General features: G+C 47.6%; 1 protein-coding gene across 1 annotated transcript in view; it reads right to left on the reverse strand.

Moving 5' to 3' along the window:
- Nucleotides 1-7,017: 7,017 nt before the first annotated feature.
- Nucleotides 7,018-21,562, reverse strand: part of Rac1 (ras-related protein Rac1) — a 28,938-nt gene continuing 14,393 nt past the window's right edge. Inside the window, exons 2-5 of the mRNA XM_077671391.1 lie at nucleotides 14,864-14,935; nucleotides 13,491-13,608; nucleotides 10,173-10,235; nucleotides 7,018-10,072 (exon numbers count right to left, since the gene is read on the reverse strand). Of these exons, the coding sequence (XP_077527517.1) occupies nucleotides 9,782-10,072; nucleotides 10,173-10,235; nucleotides 13,491-13,608; nucleotides 14,864-14,935 (544 nt within the window). The 3' untranslated portion in view covers nucleotides 7,018-9,781. The remainder of the gene's footprint in view (nucleotides 10,073-10,172; nucleotides 10,236-13,490; nucleotides 13,609-14,863; nucleotides 14,936-21,562) is intronic.

Raw genomic sequence — 21,562 nt, forward strand, 5'->3', positions numbered from 1 at the left:
AGCTGTGGGGGCCACAGGCATGGCCAGAAAGTTCCTTGAAAAACGGATTTAAAGGGACCCTGCAACACTTTTCTAAATCTTAAATGCTTTCAGGATGTAATCAGCAAACACATCCAGTACTTAGATTAGGGGGCCGCAAAGTACCTCAGCCTGAAATTACTGATCCATGCCCATCAGATAACTTGGAAACCAGCTCAAAAGATTTTTTGTTTCCAGAGTCTGGGCGATCTTTGAGTACTCGAGTCACATCATTACAGCAATGTAGCAGCTATTGGCCGCTTCGTGTCTGTTGCAGCAATAAGTGCATTTGATAGCCATCTTCGAGCAAATCACACGGTGCCGCTGCGTGCTGTTGATGGCTACAGCTTTGACAATGCTCCCAGACGCGAAGGGAAGAGTGAAAGTGTTTATCGAAAGTGTTGCAGAGTCCCTTTAGGTGCTGTTTCACAGAAACCAAAGACACCATGCACAATGATACCCTTCGAAATGCCTGTGCATAGAACAGAGAACGCTCCTGCTTAAGTCGCCGAAGACGTGTTATGGCCACCGTTTGCCCCCAGACACTGCAATCTCTATGGTCGTTCAAAACCGCTCAAACATGGCCATCGGGTGCAGGCAGTCCAAAGTTTGCCGACTCGCACGTCTCGGTTATTCAGGCTCTGTTGAACTGTTCAGAGGTCATCAGCCACTGGCAGCAACCGTGCTTGGTGGATTTTTTTTTTTTCGTGACAAAAGAACAAACTCTGATGAACAAAAACTGAGCAGTTTTGCCAGATAGTTTTTTATTGATACATAGGCATTTCTTTACCATGTCCTGTCCAAAGCTGCTGAAGTGGACATGGATTCTGCTTGAGAGCCACCTGTTACAAATTGATTGTAGATGCTAGGCTTGTATGTTGTGGGTTAGAGCTACTGGCGAGTATATATTGGAATAATTCCGAAGCCTGCGTTAATATAGGGCAATGTACCTTTTACTAAAACCATTACAAATCAAAAGTGGAAGTTGGTTTCCCTTGCAACACCACAACTGTCTAGAAGGCTAGGTACGCATAATACCTAACCGCAGTATGTGACAATAGGGGCATGCGGGGAGCTTTACACATTTTTTGTCCTCAAATTCAAGTTATGTAACAACAAACTGATTGCCCTAACTTCACTACATTTTAGGGTGCAAAAAATTTTAAGTTATTGGCGCGAAAAACAAATTCATCCATTTACGCACAGAAGCTTCGCATGCATGTGTCCCAAAAAATACTCCATTTTACTGGCCCCCCAAAAATTCACACATCTGCACCCGCCGCTGTTGCTAATTTCCTTTAGCATCAAAATGGTGGTTTGCAAAATGCATCTCTGCCTTTTCTGACAGTTCTGTGGAGCCTGGCTGACTGGATTTCAGCCAGTGTGCCTCGTAGCCTTGACGATCCCCAACAGTGTTGATGGCCCCCGGCTTCAGTGACCACGAGAGGATGCGTCTGTGCTTTTGAACCCAGCTGAGAAACAGAGCACACATTCTTGGGCCACACCTTTCTCAATGTCGTGCAGTGGCTAGCTGTAGCAAAAGTCCGATCAGGCATGGCAAGGGAATGGTTTTGAGGGTTACTCTTGCAAGGCCGACCAATGTGGACACCTGGCTGTAGCAGATATTGGTGGAGGGGGTGATTTTGGGAAAGACGGGGCTTTGTGTAATTAGTGAAGTGTCCGATAAACTTGCCCCTGTTAACTTTATTTATTGATTGATTGATTGTAGGGTTTAACGCGCCGACGCAACGCAGGCGATGAGGCGCGCCGTAGTGGAGGGCTCCGGATTAATTTTGACCACCTGGGGATCTTTAACGTGCGCCAAAATCTCGTACACACGGGCGTTTTTGCTTTTCGCCTGCATCAGAAAAGCGGCCGCCGCAGCCGGGAATCGAACCCGCGACCTCGTGCTCAGCAGCGCAACGCCTTAGCCACTGAGCCACCGCAGCGGGTAGTGGCGGTTAACTTTATTTATTGGATAAGTGCCCACAAACAGCATGATGCTTCCAGTGTGGTGCACAGAAGAAACAAAGGAAAGGAAGATGTGCACAATGGAGAAAAAAAGAGCATAGAAAAATGAAAATAACATCCGTCATTACATGGCCGACTCACCCACGATTCTACAACACAAAAGAACACACTCTCTGGCTTTAGACACATTTTTAACGGCTCGGACAAAAGTGCTGTAACGGTCAAAGATACTCAGATCAGGCGCTTCAAGTGAGTTGTAAAGGAGTCGCATTCTCTGGACAGGACTTTTATAATTGACGGCAGGATAAAATAGTGGCGAGGAACGGCATCGCGTGGGGACATTGAAATTGGTGGGCGTTAGCAAATCGGCAGAGTCAACAGCACCATGAATGAGCTTGTGAAGCAAGCACATATCGAGGAGTGTTGTTCTGTCACTCAGTCTGCTTACTCCAATGTGGTCAAGTATTTATATATTCTCCTGAAAAGGTAGCAATCGTAATAGATCATAACAATCATAGCAAGTCGAGTTGGGTAGTGTTGAGGATAGCAACAACGTTTTGATCTATCTCTTCTGGTAGTAACAGGCCCATTTTAGTGTGTGCAAAGCGAGTTTGCCAAATCTTGCTGTCTCGCACCACCGCCGATAGCTGCCTCCCAGCTGTAGCCCCCGATGCGAAGTCTTGCAAGTTTGGGTCTCCCTTGGGTGGTAGAGGGGAGGTGGGAGGGAAGTCGCATGCATGACTCTGTGGGCTGAACTCGTGACTGCAGGCACCCAGGCTGTGCGACACTGGGCAGCGTGTGTGTGCCACTTGAAGGGCAATTCCTGGCAACGACATCAGGTGCCAATTGCAGGGAAAATTAACCGTGCTCTCTGCGAGAGGTTCAGAGCACCGCAGACTTGTGATGCAGGTCTTCCAAAGCCATCACCAAGTGCCTCTTGCTTCGTTGCAAGGAGGTCTTTCTAAAATTAATTCGTACTTCATGTCACTGTTACTGTCACAGTTGTGACCAAATAGGTGGGCCTCTCACCAGGACGCTCTCTACATGTGGAGCAACAGGCAGTTCTGTGTTTACCATCAGATTTCGACTGTACATGCTGTTCTGATTGAGGTGACCCCCCCCCCTCCCCCCCCCCAAGGATCTATTCCAAGACCTGTACTCTCCAATTTGAGAATGCCTGAATGGCATACTTGAAAAAACTTGCCTGCTTGATTGGGGGCACTTATATGCATGCCTGAGCATATGATTTTCGCACGGCACAGGTTTTCAAGCTTGAACTACAAGTACGCTTTACCAGCCGCAAGCAACATCTGCTGAAATAGCACTAGACAAAACTGGACTCGGCTACTTGGTCATGGCATCGCTCCCATCACCCCTTTCGAATCCCCTCCGTCGGGTGTGTGCTGTTAAATCCCCATCATTACCGTGTACATAATCATGTCATTAAACACGAGAACCCCATTCCAGTCAGCCATGACACCAAACTGTGCTGCCTATCTCCTCTTGCCCTAACAACCCCCTCTCAGTCTACACAAACACCGCCATTTCCACTGAGCGGCCAAGTTCAGCTGCTTGGCATTCCAGGGGGAAGCTACTGTAGTGCTGAACACAGTGCACCTAGGTCCAGCAACAGCGGAGATCCTTCTTGCACCTGGCCAACAAGTAAGGAGGAAACATGACCCATGGTGCCCTGTTTGTGACCTCAACAAGACCCACCCAAAACTCCGTGTTCTCCACTGCAGCCTAGCGTACCATTACAGAGCTCCCCAAACATAATTTAATTACAGCCTCGCAGCAGGCAGCTCCACTCCATCCTGTTGATCTTGCCATGTGCACAACCAGGCAGGCTTCGAAAGATAACACTATTGTGGCATGAACTCGCACTTGTGGTACATACCCCATTGCGATACCTGACACACCTCCCCACTGGACCCATAGATTGCAGTACTATAAATGTAGCCACTTTGTTTCATGTGGGCCGACAGCCCTCTGTATTAACCGCCTCAACAAACTCAACAGATTCCGGGTAAATGGTGAAATTGACACCTGCACAGACGCCAGCATATGCAATCGTGAAGTTGGGCTGCCCTGGAATTCACTGCCCACACAACTTGGCACAACTCCACTCATCTACAATTCACAGCACTCGAAGCTAACTGCAAGCCAGTAGTAGGCCCCCAACCACATCACCCTGGACACCCACTGTCTCATATTAGTCTGCTTACCAACTCATTCCATTCTGTTTGTGAATCACGACCCCCCCCCCCACCAATCGCTCAACCCTTTTTTTAAAGCGGAGCTTTTCACCTCTACCCCCCAAGGGTTCTGTCGCAACCATTGGCGTCAACAGAAAACTCCCATAAACAAATAAAAGAAGTTACTGGAACCACCGGGAATCGAACCTGGAACGAACAGAGGAACAGGCAGAGCTCGTCTTACTGATTGAGCTACGAGCCCACGCGAAGATTGAAGGCACACTCATTGAGCGCATCCGTGGGTTTACCCCCTGCATTCTCGCTGAATGCCCCGCGATGGCGTCGCCTGACCTCTCGCGCCGCTGTGTGCTCCGCCCATGGCACGTGTAGTGGCCCTGTGCGCACCTTGCACATGCGCTAGGAGTTGTAAAAATTAAAGGAAGCTCCTATGAACACATGGCATCGCACTTGTCTTTCGTCTCTGCCACCAATCTCGTCGCCTCTGTCGGCAGTGACAGAGATGGAGGGGAAGCGAGAAGCGAACACCGGGTTTGAGCTCCCTTTAATTTTATATATATAAAAAAAAGTTCCCGCTCATGTGCTTCCCCAATACAAGTCAACCAACCACTGTTCATGAATCGTGCATTGATTTAACCTGAGAAAAGTATATCTCTTTGAAGTAATAAAGGGTGTGGTTAATCGCATTTCACCTGTCTGTTTTCACTCTTTTTAGAGCCACGTGTGTGAATTCAAGTGACGTCGCATGGGTAATTGTTGTGGGTGTCGCTTACAGCTTCGCTTTCCAACCACCTTCACAGGGTGGATTGGCGCGCATTTTTTCTCATCAAATATGCATACTGACCTGCCCCTATGTAGAGGGGTCCCTGGCAAGAAACCATCTACTGCTCCTTCACCTATCGCGAGATGCCACTGTTGCAGAGAAGCCAAGAAACAGATACGCCACTCCTCGGGGAACCTTCACTGATGGCCCAAACCAAAAATCTTCCTTACACGAAAGAAAATTTGAGACCCACCTGGAACGCAGCCGCATGGCTATAAAGGAAAGGCACACAGCTTTCTCGGAAACTTTGGAGTTGCGGAAAAATTCATCCCGGTCCACGGTATTCCTCAAAAGCTTGCCAGCAGTGCTGCGTATACTCTGTTCCAGCGAAGGAAATTCCCCAAACCTTCTTCTTAGATTTACATTCGGTGAAACGACACTCGGAGCAGACCTCAAATAGCGTTCACAGGGTTTCTGGAAACACGGAATAGAACTCGGCATCTGACTCTTCTCTAACAAGAGTGCCCCAGCACCGACTTTACCAACTTCGTTGACATGCCAATCCAAAATCTCAATAACCCTCTCCTGATTAACCTCCTCCTCCCCCCCCCCCCCAGTAAAATAAGCTACTACTGCTCTTTAGTCTTTGCCATACTGCAATGTGCAAAGGTAACTAAGGTTTCTGCTGTTAACCAAGCTTGAAAACTTCGATTCACCCTTTCTTTTCTAAACGAGCTCGCGCATTTTTTCTGGATAGCCCTACAGCTACTGCCGATTGCCATACTTGTATATGTAAACGCTACTGCACAATTACCAGATAGGACCAAAAACTTATTTTGAAGAACAGTTTAGGATTTCCAGAACGATTGGCACTGCATTTTTTCATAGTGTGAAGTATTTGGGAATAAATTTCTCATAAATTTTGGTTAACCTTATCAATACCCTAGCAAAATTTTTACGCTACAGTGACAAACTAACCACACAAATTCATCACCAAAATGCCCGTGCTCTTGCAGCGTACAAATGCCGAGTGATTAAAAAAAAAGTTGCCAGCACAAGCTTACTGAATCCTGGAACAGCAAGAATGCGAGGCAAAGAGTCAGCGTGATATCGGATGAACGACGGCAAGGGGCACAACATGCAGGAAATTCTGCAGTGCAGGTAAAGAAATATTCACAAGCAATCTTCAATAGCTGTTGGCATGCTATTCGCATTGTTGCTGCCCCCACAGCTCCTCTCATCTTCCTCAGTTTGAGCGAAGGCCACATTACAGCCTTGCTCCCTTCCCTAAACTTTTCAATTTGAAAGTCCCACCGCAGAAAAACGAAAATTCTGACAGACCAAAACAGACAAAACCACAGGCCAAAACTGGGAAAGCTAACCCAAGAATGCTAACTAGCAGTAGAAAAAATTTCATGCAAGTTTTTGCAATGACTTCACTGCCCTCACAGTCACTGAAGCGTGGAAGTTTGCAGAGGGTTTGAACATCTTGGCATTAAGATAAAATTTGCAGTCTTTTTTTTTATTTTTAAAAGAACAAGTAGAATTAACAAGCTCTTGAACGAAGTGGCTGTTTTTTTTTCTTGTTTGAGGCCCACATTACGATGTTACTTCCAACATTACTTCTTTGCTTGAGACAGCACTAGACGGCAGCAGCTTAGCAGCTTCATTCCACAGCAAGCCGTGTTCACTGATGCTTGCTGCTACAGTACTGTGTACCTTTCAAAATTACTTTCACACTAACATAACTGCCTGCGTCTCTTTTTCAACCACAGTACTTTGCAGTCAAAACACAGATTCCATGTAGCCGTCTAACCCAACACAGCATAAATAATCCACATGACCTGCAACTCAGCTGCTTGCATTTGCTGCCATGAAAGGAAATGGTAAAAGCCGTGTTAAAAAAAAAAGTGTACAATCTCAATGAAAGAAAAGCGGTACACACTAGGTGTTTCGTGTCAGTTTTTTTTTTTTTTTTTTTCCCGTCTACCTTTTTTTTTGTGCTGTACTCCCCAACGCTCCTCCGAGAGAGTAAGACGCAACACAGTGGCGTGATGTTTGATAAACAACCGTATAATTCGTTACAGTAACTGAACAATAGCGCAACATCTTGACAGACCTTTTTCCACGCGGTTTTGTACAGCATTTCATTCTTCCCGCCGCTGACGGCACGCCATAAACCCGGTGTTGCGTGCGCAAGACATCGTCCTCCTCAACGTTTGGGCAGCACACCACGACGCCACCGTTTGCGCACAAAAAGGAAAAGTTCTCCACGATAGGTGGGTCAGAGACAACCAGCTACAAAAAGTCACTGCTGCAAGCGCAAAAAACACGACCCAAAAAGTGTGTTAACGGACATACACTCCCGAGAGGAAAAAAAAATGCGTGAAAAAAAGTCTCCTTAGGAGATCTTGCATGCGCACACTGTCACAGTTCTCTGCACAGCCCCGTTTTCAAAAGGGAGGTGGCACACATGACTGCGCCCAGCTGCAAAAATTGCAGCACCAAAAACGAAACAAAAGTGACAAGGGTTGCGTTTGTTACATCTCAAGCATCATCACCTACTAGACAACTTAATTCATTACAGCAGCAACATGTGAATCGAGACAGCTCTACTAATTTCGGAACTAAAACATGTCCACATAAGATGGTTTGGGGTCTGCGCTATTAGATGCTTCATCTGATGGGCTGTAGAGTGCGATTCACACTTGAGGCAGACAGTATAAAAAGAACACTCATTTGTTACACACAACGCCCTTAACTGCGGAGGCAAAAAAAAAAAAAATCTAGCAGGGCTTGAGGCACAGAAACAACATGACCACAACACTGCCGGTTAAATAAAAGCGGGGAGAGATTGTGCACACGACACATTGAAAGAACTTGTCAAACTAAACACTGTTTGTTGAGTCAAGTTCAGATGCCTTGCCCGGAAAATTTTAAATATCGAGAGAGCAGCACACTTGCGACTTCCCTGACCCTACGTATTCGCTGCAACTTCGTACAAAGAAACCACCCTATACACGAGAGATGAGACGACAGCGGCGTCTTGGTAAAAGTTCCTTCCTTGGAGAGGCATGAGAAAGCATCCGCTGCAGGTGAGGTATCAAGAAATGTGCGGCAAGAAAGGAAGCGAGCTTCGTCTTGGGCGCGATCACGTGCAAAAAAACGCGCACTGCTTTCAAAGTTACGCGGCCAACAGGCATTGAGAAACTGTTCCACCCTAACATCGCTAGCAATAAACAATTCGGTGCAGCCGCAAGATGTCGCTGTTCCCGATGCGAGCTACACGAGGGAAAAGTTGTCATCAAAATGCGCACCAAAGGGGTTTCACTGCGCGTTAAAAAGTTTCCCCATCCGCATTCACACCTGCATCGCACCCGATTCCTCTCATTTGGCAACTGTCAGTCAGAGAACAAGAAACGCTTGCCACAAGGGCCTAACAGCAGCACACTAGGCCTAAATGGCAGCAGACGGCCGTAGCCGTATCCACACGCACGAGTTCCTACACATACTGAAGCTCCGTGCAAAGATATGTTCGGGCCTCTCAACTGTCGCGTATTAGCAAACACTCGACGCTGCAAAACACGAGCTCGTCGCCACCAAAAACAGAACTGCTGAGCCTTATTTATGCCAGCCGCTGCCTCACCCACCTCTTGTTGTCTGTTACAAGACTTATCACTCAGCAGAAATTCCAGCTTTCGACATAAAACAGTTGTGTGCAAGCACAGGCATTACCTACATCACGAGAGAAAAATTTCTTTTCTCAGAATCCACGGGAAAGTAATCCTTGCAAGGCCACGAGCTTCACAAGTGCTTTTCCTTCGACACAAAACGAGGGCTCATTTAGAGAATTTAGACAGATGATGGCTGAAATGAGAAACATTCTCAGAGAAATTATATTATAAAAAACTAGACAACTCAGTGCAAGCAATTTGAACAAGCTCACAAGATGGCTTGGCACCGAAAGGCCACTTCTTGCAAGCAGATCGCCATTGAGACGACGGAACAGTATTGCAATTCTTTCTGGTGTGAACGGGCAAAAGAATTACAGCATCAGGTGGACAGATGGCAGCTGCCAACGTTCTAAAAGCGGCTTCTGCATCCTGGCCAACAATATTCGTTGGCTAGGATGTGCACTGTAAACTAAACACACCAAACAGAGAGGGGTGAAGCTACCACACCGCAGCTCCTGCAACCAGCCCGCCATCGGAGACACACCCCCCGCAGGTGGGAACAAATTTTTAAATGGCCCGATCATTCATACACAAACGACGCCCGTGCATCTGCAGAAAAGGCCACACCCAGCGTGGTTAAGTTTCCTCTGCAGCCGACTTGCACAACTGCTCAAGTTTGCAAAGTGCCAAGTTATTTGCAAACGTTATCTGCACAAAACGTGCAGAAAACAGACATGGGGGTGAGTACAACCGGCCCACAAAGTAACTCGGCACAACGCAACCACCCCAAAGGCACCCGGCCAATTTTTTCCATGCTGCCTGCCAGCGATGTCAGGTGGGGGGGCAGTGAAAAACACACCTGCAGCCTGGCAGACTCCCGAAGTTGTTCACCGAGCGTTTTGTAGAACCGAGAACCGACATGTCAGCGGAGGAAATTACCAGACACATTCTACGAACGAGAGGGGAAAAGAAAGAGCGGCTCTGCCTGAGTTCTGTCCAGCACCTGCTCGCAATGGCAATTCTTTCGCGGGTGGGGGCAGCCACCACCACTGCCATCATCATCAGCTCAGCCAAATATAACGGGACGCAGAGCTACAGCAGCAGCAGCAGCAGCAGGGAGAGAGAGAGAGAGAGAGAGAGGCTTAGAGGAGGGAGCAGGGCCGGCGCTTCTTGGGCTTGGGCTGTGGGCAGAGCACGGCGCGGATGGCCTCGTCGAAGACGTTCTTGAGGCCCTTCTGGGTGAGCGCGGAGCACTCGAGGTACTTGACGGCCCCGATCTCCTTGGCCATGGCCAGGCCCTGCGGGTAGGTGATGGGGGCCAGCTTGCGGTCGCGCAGCTTCTCCACCGTGTCCTTGTCCTCGCGAAGGTCCAGCTTGGTGCCCACCAGGATGATGGGCGTGTTCGGGCAGTGGTGGCTCACCTCCGGGTACCACTGCGCCGCACAAGCGGGGGAGGGCATGGTCAACCACCGCTTCCAGGGGAGGCGCGCAACTCTGCGAGGCCCTGAGAAAGGGACGCGACAGCGCACTCACCTTTGCCCTGACGTTTTCAAAGGACGCCGGGTTCACGAGGGAGAAGCAGATCAAGAACACGTCCTGCAGGGAGAGCCCACAAGAGGAAAGGTGCTGTGTGGCAAGCTCCACAAACCAAACGGGATCGCAACCTCCAGAGCAGCACAAATCCTGCCGTGGTCCCTTTTACCAAACAAAACCCTTCCCCCCTTTGAAACACATCCTGAGCTCCAAAGATGGCCACTTGAAGGGCCAGTAAAGGCTCATTAAAACATTGTTTGGACGCCAATGGCAGTCTCGTTTCATTTTCTCAGCTTGTGCGCAGTGAGCACCCTCTCTCCGTCTAATTTCTGTCGCCTTTCACTGCCTCGTCTTTCGCAACAACTAGGGGGAAAAAAACAGCTCACCTCTCCCTGCTTTGTGACGAGTCTTTGGACATTATAAATTGACAATATAGCTGCACCCGTCCTAGCAGCAAATGCTCATGTTCTTCACTAAAAGCTGCTTGATGCATTCATGGAAAATTTGCAAGCCCTTATGTCAATGTCCGTCACAGCTCGCCTTCCACCGAGTTACTTGAACTGGTGGTGACACACAAGCCGCAGGATGAAGAGTGGTCGACTAGTGGCACCCGTAAAGTTTTTTGTTATGTGCCCACCTACCAAAAAGCACTGTGGCTGCTATGGGTGGCAAACTCGGCATGGTAGTCAGAGCGCTGTGAAAGGCTGGTTGCACCATCTGTGTTCAGCTTCATGAAGCACAGGCAGGAGTTGATCTAGCACTTACAAGCTGACCGGCACCCTTTTTTTTTATTGTCACTGCTATGACTGTTTTTGGGTCTTCCATGTATTGATAGTGAAGCGACCCACAAGGACTTAAACATGCCGAGAATTAGCTGCACAGTACTGGATGCTCAAATAAAAGGCTCTGAAGATGCCTCCGTACTTTCTAACCAGCTTGGAACATGAATAATGGCCAGTAGAAGGCCGCAGGGAACTGCTTTGAGTGGGTGCGTTTGACGTGTTAGCAACGTGGGCACTGGCGAATCAGCTGTGAGCCTCTGACAGCAGCTGCCATCGTCGCTGGGAAACTTCATCGAGCAGACATGTGAGAATTGTCAGTGGACATGTTGATGCAGCAGCCAAATAGGCATTGGTGAAGTGGCTGCGACCTTTTGACATCAGCTGCATTCAGTACTGAGTGGGCTGGTCTCCAGGCTCATGTTCAGCCTTAACACGTGGCCACCTCAACACTGACCTAACTACGGGCAAAGCAACAATAATCTCGTCGAATGTTGAGCCGCGTGTGTCAGTTGTGGCCGTTTTTATAACTAGGTCCGCATTCAGCCAGCTAGTGGTGTCAGGGATGCTGGCTCCAGTAGCGTTCCAGAGGCCCCGGGTTCAACTCCCATCCAGTCCTAGATTTTCCAGACTTTCTATTCGACCAAATTTCATCGCTTTTATTCTCTTTTCATCGGCGGCCATTTGAGGAGACGCCTCACTGCTGCAGTCGCCAGACAGTGGCCTTTGTCGTCAATGGAACAATACGCAGTTTTAGCATATCGTTACCGTGTTTGCGTTACCGTTTACCGTGTTACTGGAAGAGAGAGAAACAACTTTATTGACAGTCCGGCATGGGATGGCGGGTGGGGTGAGGCGAGCGTGCTAGACAGCCTGGGGCGGCAGCCTACTCATGCCAACCCGTGAGGGTGATGTTTTCGGCTGCTGTCTCGCCAGGATGTCCAGCACGTGCTGGACCAAGTCTCTTTGGTCTCCAGGGTCTTGGCTTGTGATCTTGCAGCGCATGGCAGGAGGCATTGCTTCGTCTAGTCGGTCTGGGGGGGTGCAGTTCCAGAGCAAGTGTCTCTGGGTGGCTCTTGCTTGTTGACATTGTTGACAGATGTCTGTTGTATATACGGTGGGGCATATGTGTCGTGCCAGTACGGGTGTCCATATAGCCTGTGCTTGTATTTGTCGTAGTGTAGTAGCTTCCTTACGGGCGAGGTCTCGATGGGGGGGGGAAAAGCATCTATTTGTTCTGTACCACTGGAGAATGTCTCCGTAGGAGGTGATGAAGTATTCATCATCATTGGACCGAGGTGTCGGGTGAATCGAGGGGGGGGGAGGGGGGTGGGGACCGGAAGCCGCTGGCGACAGTGAGGCCTGTGCCGGTAAGTTACCGTTTGCGGTACCTCTCGCGCTGCGCAGTCGACTCCTGCAAACACGGTAATGCTATGCTAAAACTCTCTAATAAATACTCTCACATTCAACTCCTACAGGGACTCCATTCACATGTGTTCAGTGTGGCCCCACGAGCACAAATGATGCTGACAGTGCCCGAGCACAGTACAGTGGCCAATGGTGGTCGCCAGAAGAATATTAATTATTTTGCACACAGGCAATTCTTTTTCCACTAGTGCCAAGGTGAAGCGCTAGGAAGACCCAGCAAGAAAGGCGATGTCGATGACACTGTCGCCGCCGAGATGACGATGATGCGATGATGATAGGGTGCACACCCAGAAGAGGGCGATTGTCCACATGCTAAAACATAGCCTGTACCGCTTCTCACAAGGCCTGCGGCTTTACACAGGGCTCACTTTCACCTGGAAGCATGAAGTATCGTGGTACTGTCTGATGATGATGATTTCAGGTTTAATGGCGCAAGGCCGACAAAGGCAAAGAGCGCCATGTCTGCTACTACACATATCCTGAAGCATGTAGTACCTTATACACATACCCGCCGCGGTGGCTCAGTGGCTAAGGCGTTGCGCTGCTGAGCACGAGGTCGCGGGTTCGATTCCCGGCCGCGGCGGCCGCTTTTCTGATGGAGGCGAAAAGCAAAAACGCCCGTGTGTACAAGATTTCGGCGCACGTTAAAGATCCCCAGGTGGTCAAAATTAATCTGGAACCCTCCACTACGGTGCGCCTCATCGCCTCTGTTGCGTCGGTGTGTTAAACCCTACAATCAATCAATACCTTACACACATCATTTCAAACAAAGCGACATCTTCCAAGAACTGACATGTTCAGCTGGCAAGACTTTATTTCTCTCACAGACACTGTTGGCCAAAAACTGACTTCAGGCTCGCTCTAAAAGCACAGCTAGCAGTTGTACTGCAATACAAGACTGACGCGAGCATTGGAAGACAGTTATTTTTTTCCGCGAAATGCAGTGCTACTTTCAGAAATGATCCCCCGAAATGCTGCAACTTCGACAGACTTTTTTGGGGTTTAGAAAGTCTTGAAACTGCTTTTTTCATTGTGTCTGGTAGTCGTAGCAACTAGCGTAGCAGTGCCCCCCTCGAATGCTGCTACAATGGCACACACTGGCCACGCTCACCGTCTGAGGGTAGGAGAGCGGCCGCAGTCTGTCGTAGTCCTCTTGGCCGGCTGTATCCCAGAGGCCCAGGTTGATCGGCTTCCCGTCAACCATCACGTTGGCCGAGTAGTTGTCAAACCTACACAACAAGAAAGGAAGAGGAAGAGGAAGATAAAAAACACCAATGTACTCCTTCCTTTCGAGAAGGACGCATTAGCAAGTCGACGTTTATACGCATTTATTTTAACACGAAAGTGTTTTATTCAGGGATACACAAAGATGTCACTGATGTTATATCCATCACAGAAATGACGGCAGTACAACGAAGCAAGCGGCCTGTCAAGGGTGCACCCCTGCACACAGGGTCTTCTTGCGGGGAAGGAACCTTTAGTACTAAAGAGTACATTATACTTTGGGTTGTTCGTTTTCGGGTTTTGTATTTTAACACGAAAGTGTTTTATGCCGGGACTAAGATTTCACTGACGTCATATCCGTCATGAAAACGACGCCAGTGTGCCTTTGCCGAAGTGGCCTGCCAGCAGGATGTCGCTCGCCAAGCACACCCACAAGACAGCCGCAGGCCCGCAAATCATGCTCAGCTGCAGATTTCGCTGCACATTTCACTTTAGTGTTTCACCGATTTTTATGACAGAGGAATCAAACACAGATTTTTTAATTTTTTCCCCATATCAGGCCGACTGCTGGACTGCTCACAATGGCAGGGGACAAGCAAACGACATAAAGAGGTTTGTTGAAAGCGCAAATTCACTCAGCTGAGAAGACAGTTGGACATGCCCTGAAACTCAAATTAACATCTGGAGGAACCAGTGCTCGCTGCATGCCTGTCCTTTTGCATGACCACTGAATAGGTTACTGATCCACAATGCACCTTGTTCGATGGGGTAGAAAGACCTTTGCTGCTAAGTGATAGAAAGCTTTTCATGCCCTCTGTAAGTTACATCTTTCCTGATATTTGATTATGCCTCTCGCTTTGTAGCTACTTCTGTGTCGAGATTTCTGGCAAAAAAGAAAAAAAAAGATTACTCAAATTTCCAGAAGTACTGTTCAACTACCACATATGTCACATTCAGGGCCAATTTTTTGTCTCAGAGTCCAGAGATTCAGGCCCAGACGTGACGCACACTAGCACAATGTGTCAAACAAAAAAAGGCGCAAGGGTAACTCGACACTTCTCGTGCCAGCACACACCTTCCCGGTGCCATGCCAGCTCCACTACCCGAAACACTCCGTGCCATTAACTTGGGCAAGGTCTCACACACGTCTGTCTACTGGACACCTTTTCCTCTCCGCACACTCGTTTCAAGAAGCGGCAGCACTTTCATCAATCGTCACCAGAGGAGGCGGTAAGAAGGCGGGCGGTGCCCGGCACTCACACTGTGGGTATGTACTCGCCGGGGAAGGCATTTGTGGTGTAGCTGATCAGCAGACAGGTCTTACCAACGGCGCTGCACAGGGGAGGCAAAACGGGAGGGGGAGAAGAGAGACACGCGCACGTTAGTCGAGCGAGAACACTCAAGCGATGCACGATGCTAAAGAGATTCGACCGCACAACCAGCACAACCAAAACAGAAAGCAAAAAAAAATATTTGCGCAAGTGACCGAGTCAGAATTCTTTCCAGGGGCTCACCTTCACACATACACCTCGGCACAAGTTTGCCTTAAAGCCCCCAGGACTTTTTATTAAATACCTCAGATCACCTATGCATACTTACAGGGCCACACTGTAAGGCAAATTAGCAATTATGGATAAACGGACAGATTTCTGTACCCAGGGAATATACTAGAAGGAACAGGTAACGCTGAAAATTTGCACACTAACTGAGATGACACTCTGCCGGCAAAGAAGAAACGCAGAAGCTGGAGTGGTAAAGGTTGGCACAAGCTGCACTTTCTGCCACTATTGAGCACCAACGGTGTCGGCTACACACGAGCTGTACTTGCAAGATTCTAGAAAGTTTGAACACGCAGTGTAGTACGGCTTTTTTAAATGTCATCTATTCAGGCATAACGTTGCCCCAGTGGCCTTTCAGGGGTGGATTACAGCACAGGAAACAGTTATAACAAGAAGAAATAAGACCGTGCCAAACAACACAGGCCCTTGCGTAGCAGCAGACGCGGCGCCCAATTACTGCCTTCAATTTTCACCAACTGAATTCTGCCCATCAGCTCAGTGCAAATCTATTGCACAGCATTCACAAATGTACCAGTTAGCTCCGAATGAGGTACTCCATTGAAGGCTTTGAACATGAAGACAAAGACAGCCATCCAAAGCCCCTGCAAGTTCATCATCGACTGTTCCTACAAGTTGCACCATTGTTGAAGGATTTTGCCAAGAGTTATTTTATTGTTTTTTGCCTTTCAGGTAAGTGTATAAAAATTTTGATATGGCATACTCAAAGTCAAGAAGTTTGCAACATACACAAGATAATGTAATGGGGCAGCAAATTTCAATTTTTAGCTTGTCCCAAAATGTGTAAATCGGCACAATTTGGGCCACTAGGGCAGCCACTTGGGCCACATTTTGTACATGTGAAGCCTCAATGATGATTAATAGTGGTAAGGTTCAATTCATCAATTTGCATATCAATATAAAAGTGACCAATATATCTTCGAGACCGGTAAATTTTTCTTTAACGTGAATATTTGGCAGGAGAGAAATGACACCGTTGTGCATTATGTTTACACCCAGCATTTACAAGACATCGGGGATAGAGATTTAGAGTTTATAGGTATACCTCAAGATAGACTACCTTCCTTAAAATCGCAAAATTCGAAGTTTACCTAGTAGCAGTTGACCACACAACACATTACCACACAACTGAACCAGCAAAAAGACAGGTTATATATATATATATATATATATAAAAAGTTAGTGTGACCCTATAAATCCGTGATCGTACAGATCTGACATTCATGACAATGCTACACGGATGATTGTCAACCTGCGGTCAGTGACACGAAAAAAAAAAAAAAAAATGGTGTTGGGAAAGACACCATAGAGTTGGAAAAGGTTTTGGTGCAATACCAGTTTGTACTGTCGGGAGATATCTTTGATGGTTCATTTTTTTAACGCGGAGCGCTCTCTGCCACACAGATGGCGACTGTCCTGTCACCAAAACGCGCTGCAGGAAAGCCAACTTTACACAGTGCGTTTCACGAAACGATGCTGATAAGCGAAGGCACAGCAACGCCTAAAGGAAAAATGCTTCCTGTGGATAGAATTGCACCATGGTCCCTCGTCTTACGAAGACAACGTCTATCCGATCGCACCATTTTGACATCTTTGCCATTTGACAAAGGGGCATCTGAATTTTTTCTTTGTCTTTTGCGGGATACCTGTCTCAAACCGTAGGCATTTTTCAGGTCACCCATGAATTACACTGAAATTTTTCTGACACTGCAGTATCAGGTACCAGGTAAAGGTACCAGGTACCAGGTAAAACACCCGTCTCGCGGGTTGTATCACACGGCTCACTTGAACACGGCCCAATTTCCCGTCCTTTGCATCCTGCTTTGATATGCGCAACCCTGACCGCTTTGCTGCTTGTCATGACCGACTGTTGGCATTGGCTGATAATGGCATTTACATTCCCGCAGGTACCATTACACGAAGCCTGAAGGAGATAAGCATTTAGAGATAAGCATCACATTATCAACGCAGCAAGAAGTACGCAAGTTGTTAAACAGTACGAATGTCATCTAAAATTTCCACCCACAGGCTGTTCTATATGTTTCGTACAAAGAATAAACATCCGTGCTTGGTGCCACTGATCGCTTGGACTCAGTTGATTAACCTTCATACACCTCAGTTTAAGCTTGGCCATGCCAACTTTTTTTTTTAATGACAGCTGGTGAGCAGATTTCATACACCTTTAAAAAGGTACTTTATTCTTCTTCTACAGCAATCAGTGCATGAACACATTCCAACAAACAACGAAGTATGGACTTTGCTCTGATGTTAACCCGATATTTCCCTCACATTTGCACCCCCTGGACAACATTCACAAGAGCCCAGCTGATACCAATTTCCGCCTTGGACATTCGCGACAAATAAAATGTATGGTGCTGAAATTTTGTCGTAGCACGAAACACAGTTTCTATTAAGGGGAGGTCTTAAATATGCAGAAGAAATATAATTTAATGGACGATCAGTTAATTCCTCCTAGTTTCTTTACTTCCTTCACTCAACACTAACGAAGGCTTAATTAATCGGCAATTTTGTATGCGCATGCTTGAAGTCAAAGCATACACATGTATACACCTTTGAGAGAGCAAAAAGCAAACGGCCCGCTAAACTGAAATGGCTCTCACTCATTAAATCGCCCAGGTGACATGTAAAATGCCTTAAATTTTTAAAACCTTGCGCTCAATCATTACCACCTTTCTGGTAACTGTTCCCAACGTTCAAGCTTTCAATCATTTGAATCACAGTAAATAATAACGATTTGATTACATTATTTCACCAGTAAAAATGATGCTATTGAAAGCACCACATGTATAAGAAAAGAGCACCTCAAAAAATTACATTTCTGTTGATTTGGAAATGAAACTTCTTGTGAAACCCATTGGCATGATAATCAGCCTTTTACGGTTCCGGATGTTTAGTTTTTCCTACACGTTTTTGTAGCCTTGTTGGCCTTGTAAGCCTCGTCTCATTAGTCGTCAGCCGTGTTAGCGCAACGAACACAACATCGCAGTTCTTGTCTCAGTCATTCGGTCTCGATTCAACACGCCGAGGTTACAGGGCTCAGCTCCTGCTGCCTCGTTCGTGCCGTCGTGGTGCTATTCGCGCTTAATTACTGCGTTGCTGTCTTCCAAATTTGGTGGCTCGTAAGTTGAGGCCTCTAGCCTCCATGAAGATGCAGTTGCAAGGACTCCCCAACAAAAATAATTGATGCATTTTGTAGTGTACAGCGACTCTTTCTTGCCAAATAAACTTTGTGAATGCTGCACCTAAACCTCTTGTAGTTTTCTTGCTTTCTGAAAAACTATCAGCTACTTTCACCTTGTAGTGCTTTTTCAGTCCCTCGAAGTTCCGTTTATCGAGAGTCTACTGTATTTTGAAAAACGTTAGTGAAAAGAACTAACTGCTCAGCTTCAAGCTTTTGTAACAATAACATATTTGTACGCCCAGAATTAAACAAAAAGAAGAGCAATGTAGCCAAACGGGCAGGTAGGTTGATGAACTAGCGGCACCCTTTTTAAAAACAGAACAAAGGAGTGCGTGGCGGGAGTGTACCTACCAACTTCACTCATTTCGCTGCAAGATGCACAGGAATAAAGGAGCCTTATTCCTCGCTTGGCAAAGTCTAAATGTGCACTTCTGGTGTATGCGGTTGCCCGTATGAGTGTCACCCCTAGCTGTACGATACTCAGAGACATAGTTCTCAAACGCGGACACCAGACCACCGGGGAAATTAAGGAAGTACACTTTATCAAAACAAATGGCAGTGACTGCATCAGCCAGGCTTCGACTGCTATGCATGAAAGGAAATTTAGTTCTTCGCAAGGATCGATGAGAGTGAAACGGGGGGGGGGGGGGGGGCATCGTTATTATCAGTTGACGATAAGATTTAACGTGGGCTGACTGCGGGAACAGGAGAGTCGGTCCCATCACAAGGCAGGCCTGACAATGTCTGATGTAAAAAGTACCAAGAATGAGTTGAAGGTGGGCTTTTCCACCTATTCTTTGCACTTTTTCCCACCCCCTGTTTATGGTCACTGGCCAATGCTTCTAAGTGGGTGTGGACTGACACAGGCAAATTGTCAACGCCTATCTCGAAACCGGAAACTTTCATCGCACTAAACAATGTGCGGAGTCATTAACATCTGTTCTGGCACTCAGGTACCTGTCGACGTCCCTTGCCAAGTGGAGATGTGCAGAGTGGGGAGGGGTACATACTTAACGCATATCACCGCATCATAAGCGACGGCCATGGAGGGAATTTCATGTTACAAAAGTGGAGCTTACATACAAGCGAGATAAAAAAGGTTGGTCCTCCTAGTGTGCAGTAGCCTGTAGATATGGCCACGAATTTCGTCTCCTTATGCCGGATGCCGTGAAACTCTGCATTTCGTGTCACGGCTGCATGCTCGACTGTGTGCCAAGGAGCGAGAACAAGGGGGGGAGCGGCTTATCTGCCATTTCACCAGTGAGTAGAGTGTTTCCGAGCATAAAAGACCACTAGAGTGACACGCCACATCCAGTCCCTCGCAGCACCGTCCCCTCCCATCATCAGGAACCAGACCCACAGTTACCCCAAAGCCAGACACCCCAGAATGACGCACATTTTAGAGACCACTGCTCAGTGCGACAAGAAGCCAGTAGTGTGCACGATGAAACGGAGAACTACCTGTTATCCACACCTTTGGGAGCTGCTGTTAACTCCGTAAATTTCTGATGAGCTGATAAACGCAGGATGTGCGAGGGCTGTGTTGACTGTGAAATCACGAAAGATCCCGGCCAAAGCGACACTAACAGCTTTATTTTAACAATTAAACACCACAGTGAACCGTGCATTTTCCCCCAAGACTGTGTGTGGCAAAACGCACCGCAACTTGTCAAAGGCAAAAGGTACAAAGGAGGTGAGTACATGTACAACTCCGCCTTCAACGAGACAGCACAGGCTTGCTCCCAATGTTGCTCCAATGGCAGGCAACACTCCGGCAACGCACAAAGCGGTCCCCCGACCCACTCCCCCCCGTCAGCGGCACGGATAATAGCACACACCAACTCGTCACTATCTGCCGCAGACAAGTGAAGAGTGTAGCGGCAGGAAGCCTGACACACTTGACAAGCACTCTCCCTTGGCGGGGCACAGCGTAAGAGTGGCAGGATGCCAGGTCGCGCTATCGCCTCCAAACGTCACAGGAAGAGAGGGGACGCTCTCCGCCGCCTTTCGTCACAGGTGCTCCCCGCACTGGTGAGCTGCTCTTCGTTGTGCATGCAGCATGCCACACTAAGTGGTACGTAGGCTGACCGGCTGCGCGCGATTATAGCTGCCAGCACGAATAATTTCCATGCAAGGGTAAAAAAATTGTCCCTTAAAATATGCCTAAGGGGGACCCCAAAAGCAACAGCATGCAACCTTGCTCTATCCGAAAGATTGGGCAGTTCATGACTCCCTAGAATATTTTTTGGAGGAAAACAACGCTTCCGGTACATAGTGACCATTTCCTGGTTAGTCTTACGACTTAGCTGGTGGGGAAGACAAGAAACAGGCAGCCAGTAAATGTGTAGAGCCCAGCAGAAAGTGGACGTTAACCCGTCAATGGTTTAACCTAACGAACCGTTGGGAGCGTTTCAGCTTAGTAATAAGTTCCGTGCATGCTTGAAATGACAAACCCCAGGCACAGGTCTAAATTTCACTCGAACTGGATGGCTTGAGCCCAACTGAACTCGCACGTTGCAATGAGAAAATCGGGTTCCTGATATTTTTTTTCTTCTTCTAACTCGCAGCACACACGCAGACTAGAATGACCGTCACTTATGTGTCACTCTATTGTAACAGCCACAAGGAAATGGTGCCATGCCCTTGGCAAATTTTTGTCCCAAACAATCAGACGATTTCTACACCAATGAGTCAAGAAATGCCTTGGGGGACTGCCATACCACCGCTGATTTTTTAAAAATTACTTAGCTTAATTAGACACAGTGTTCTGGTAAACATATTAAACAGTGTTCTATTTGTAATTTATAGCATCCCGACACTGGCTGACGGGTACAGCCCAACAAGCCTGTTTGGCTCGGGCTGACCCGCCATGTACTCTGTACCTCTACGACAAATAGTTTATTATTATTATTATTATTATTATATCTATCATGCCAATGTGGCTACCTCTTGACCAAAGCAAAGTTGCGTGCCGTCTTCAGAAGACTTGGGATGTTTTTGACACAAATTTTTCGTTGTAAAGGGCGGCCTTACGACATCGCCTAGACTACAGACAATCTGAAAATCTCCTACAGCTGAAATGAGGATGAATGCGCAGTGCTGCACACAGAAGCCCTCATAGATACACCCTTGCTACGCAGCAGGTCAGTTGAGTCCTGGGAGTGCAACTGCACGGGAAGC

This window comes from Haemaphysalis longicornis, unplaced genomic scaffold (genome assembly GCF_048455015.1).
Source record: "Haemaphysalis longicornis isolate Haplotype H1 unplaced genomic scaffold, Haemaphysalis longicornis Haplotype H1 scaffold_5, whole genome shotgun sequence".
NCBI lineage: Eukaryota > Metazoa > Arthropoda > Arachnida > Ixodida > Ixodidae > Haemaphysalis > Haemaphysalis longicornis.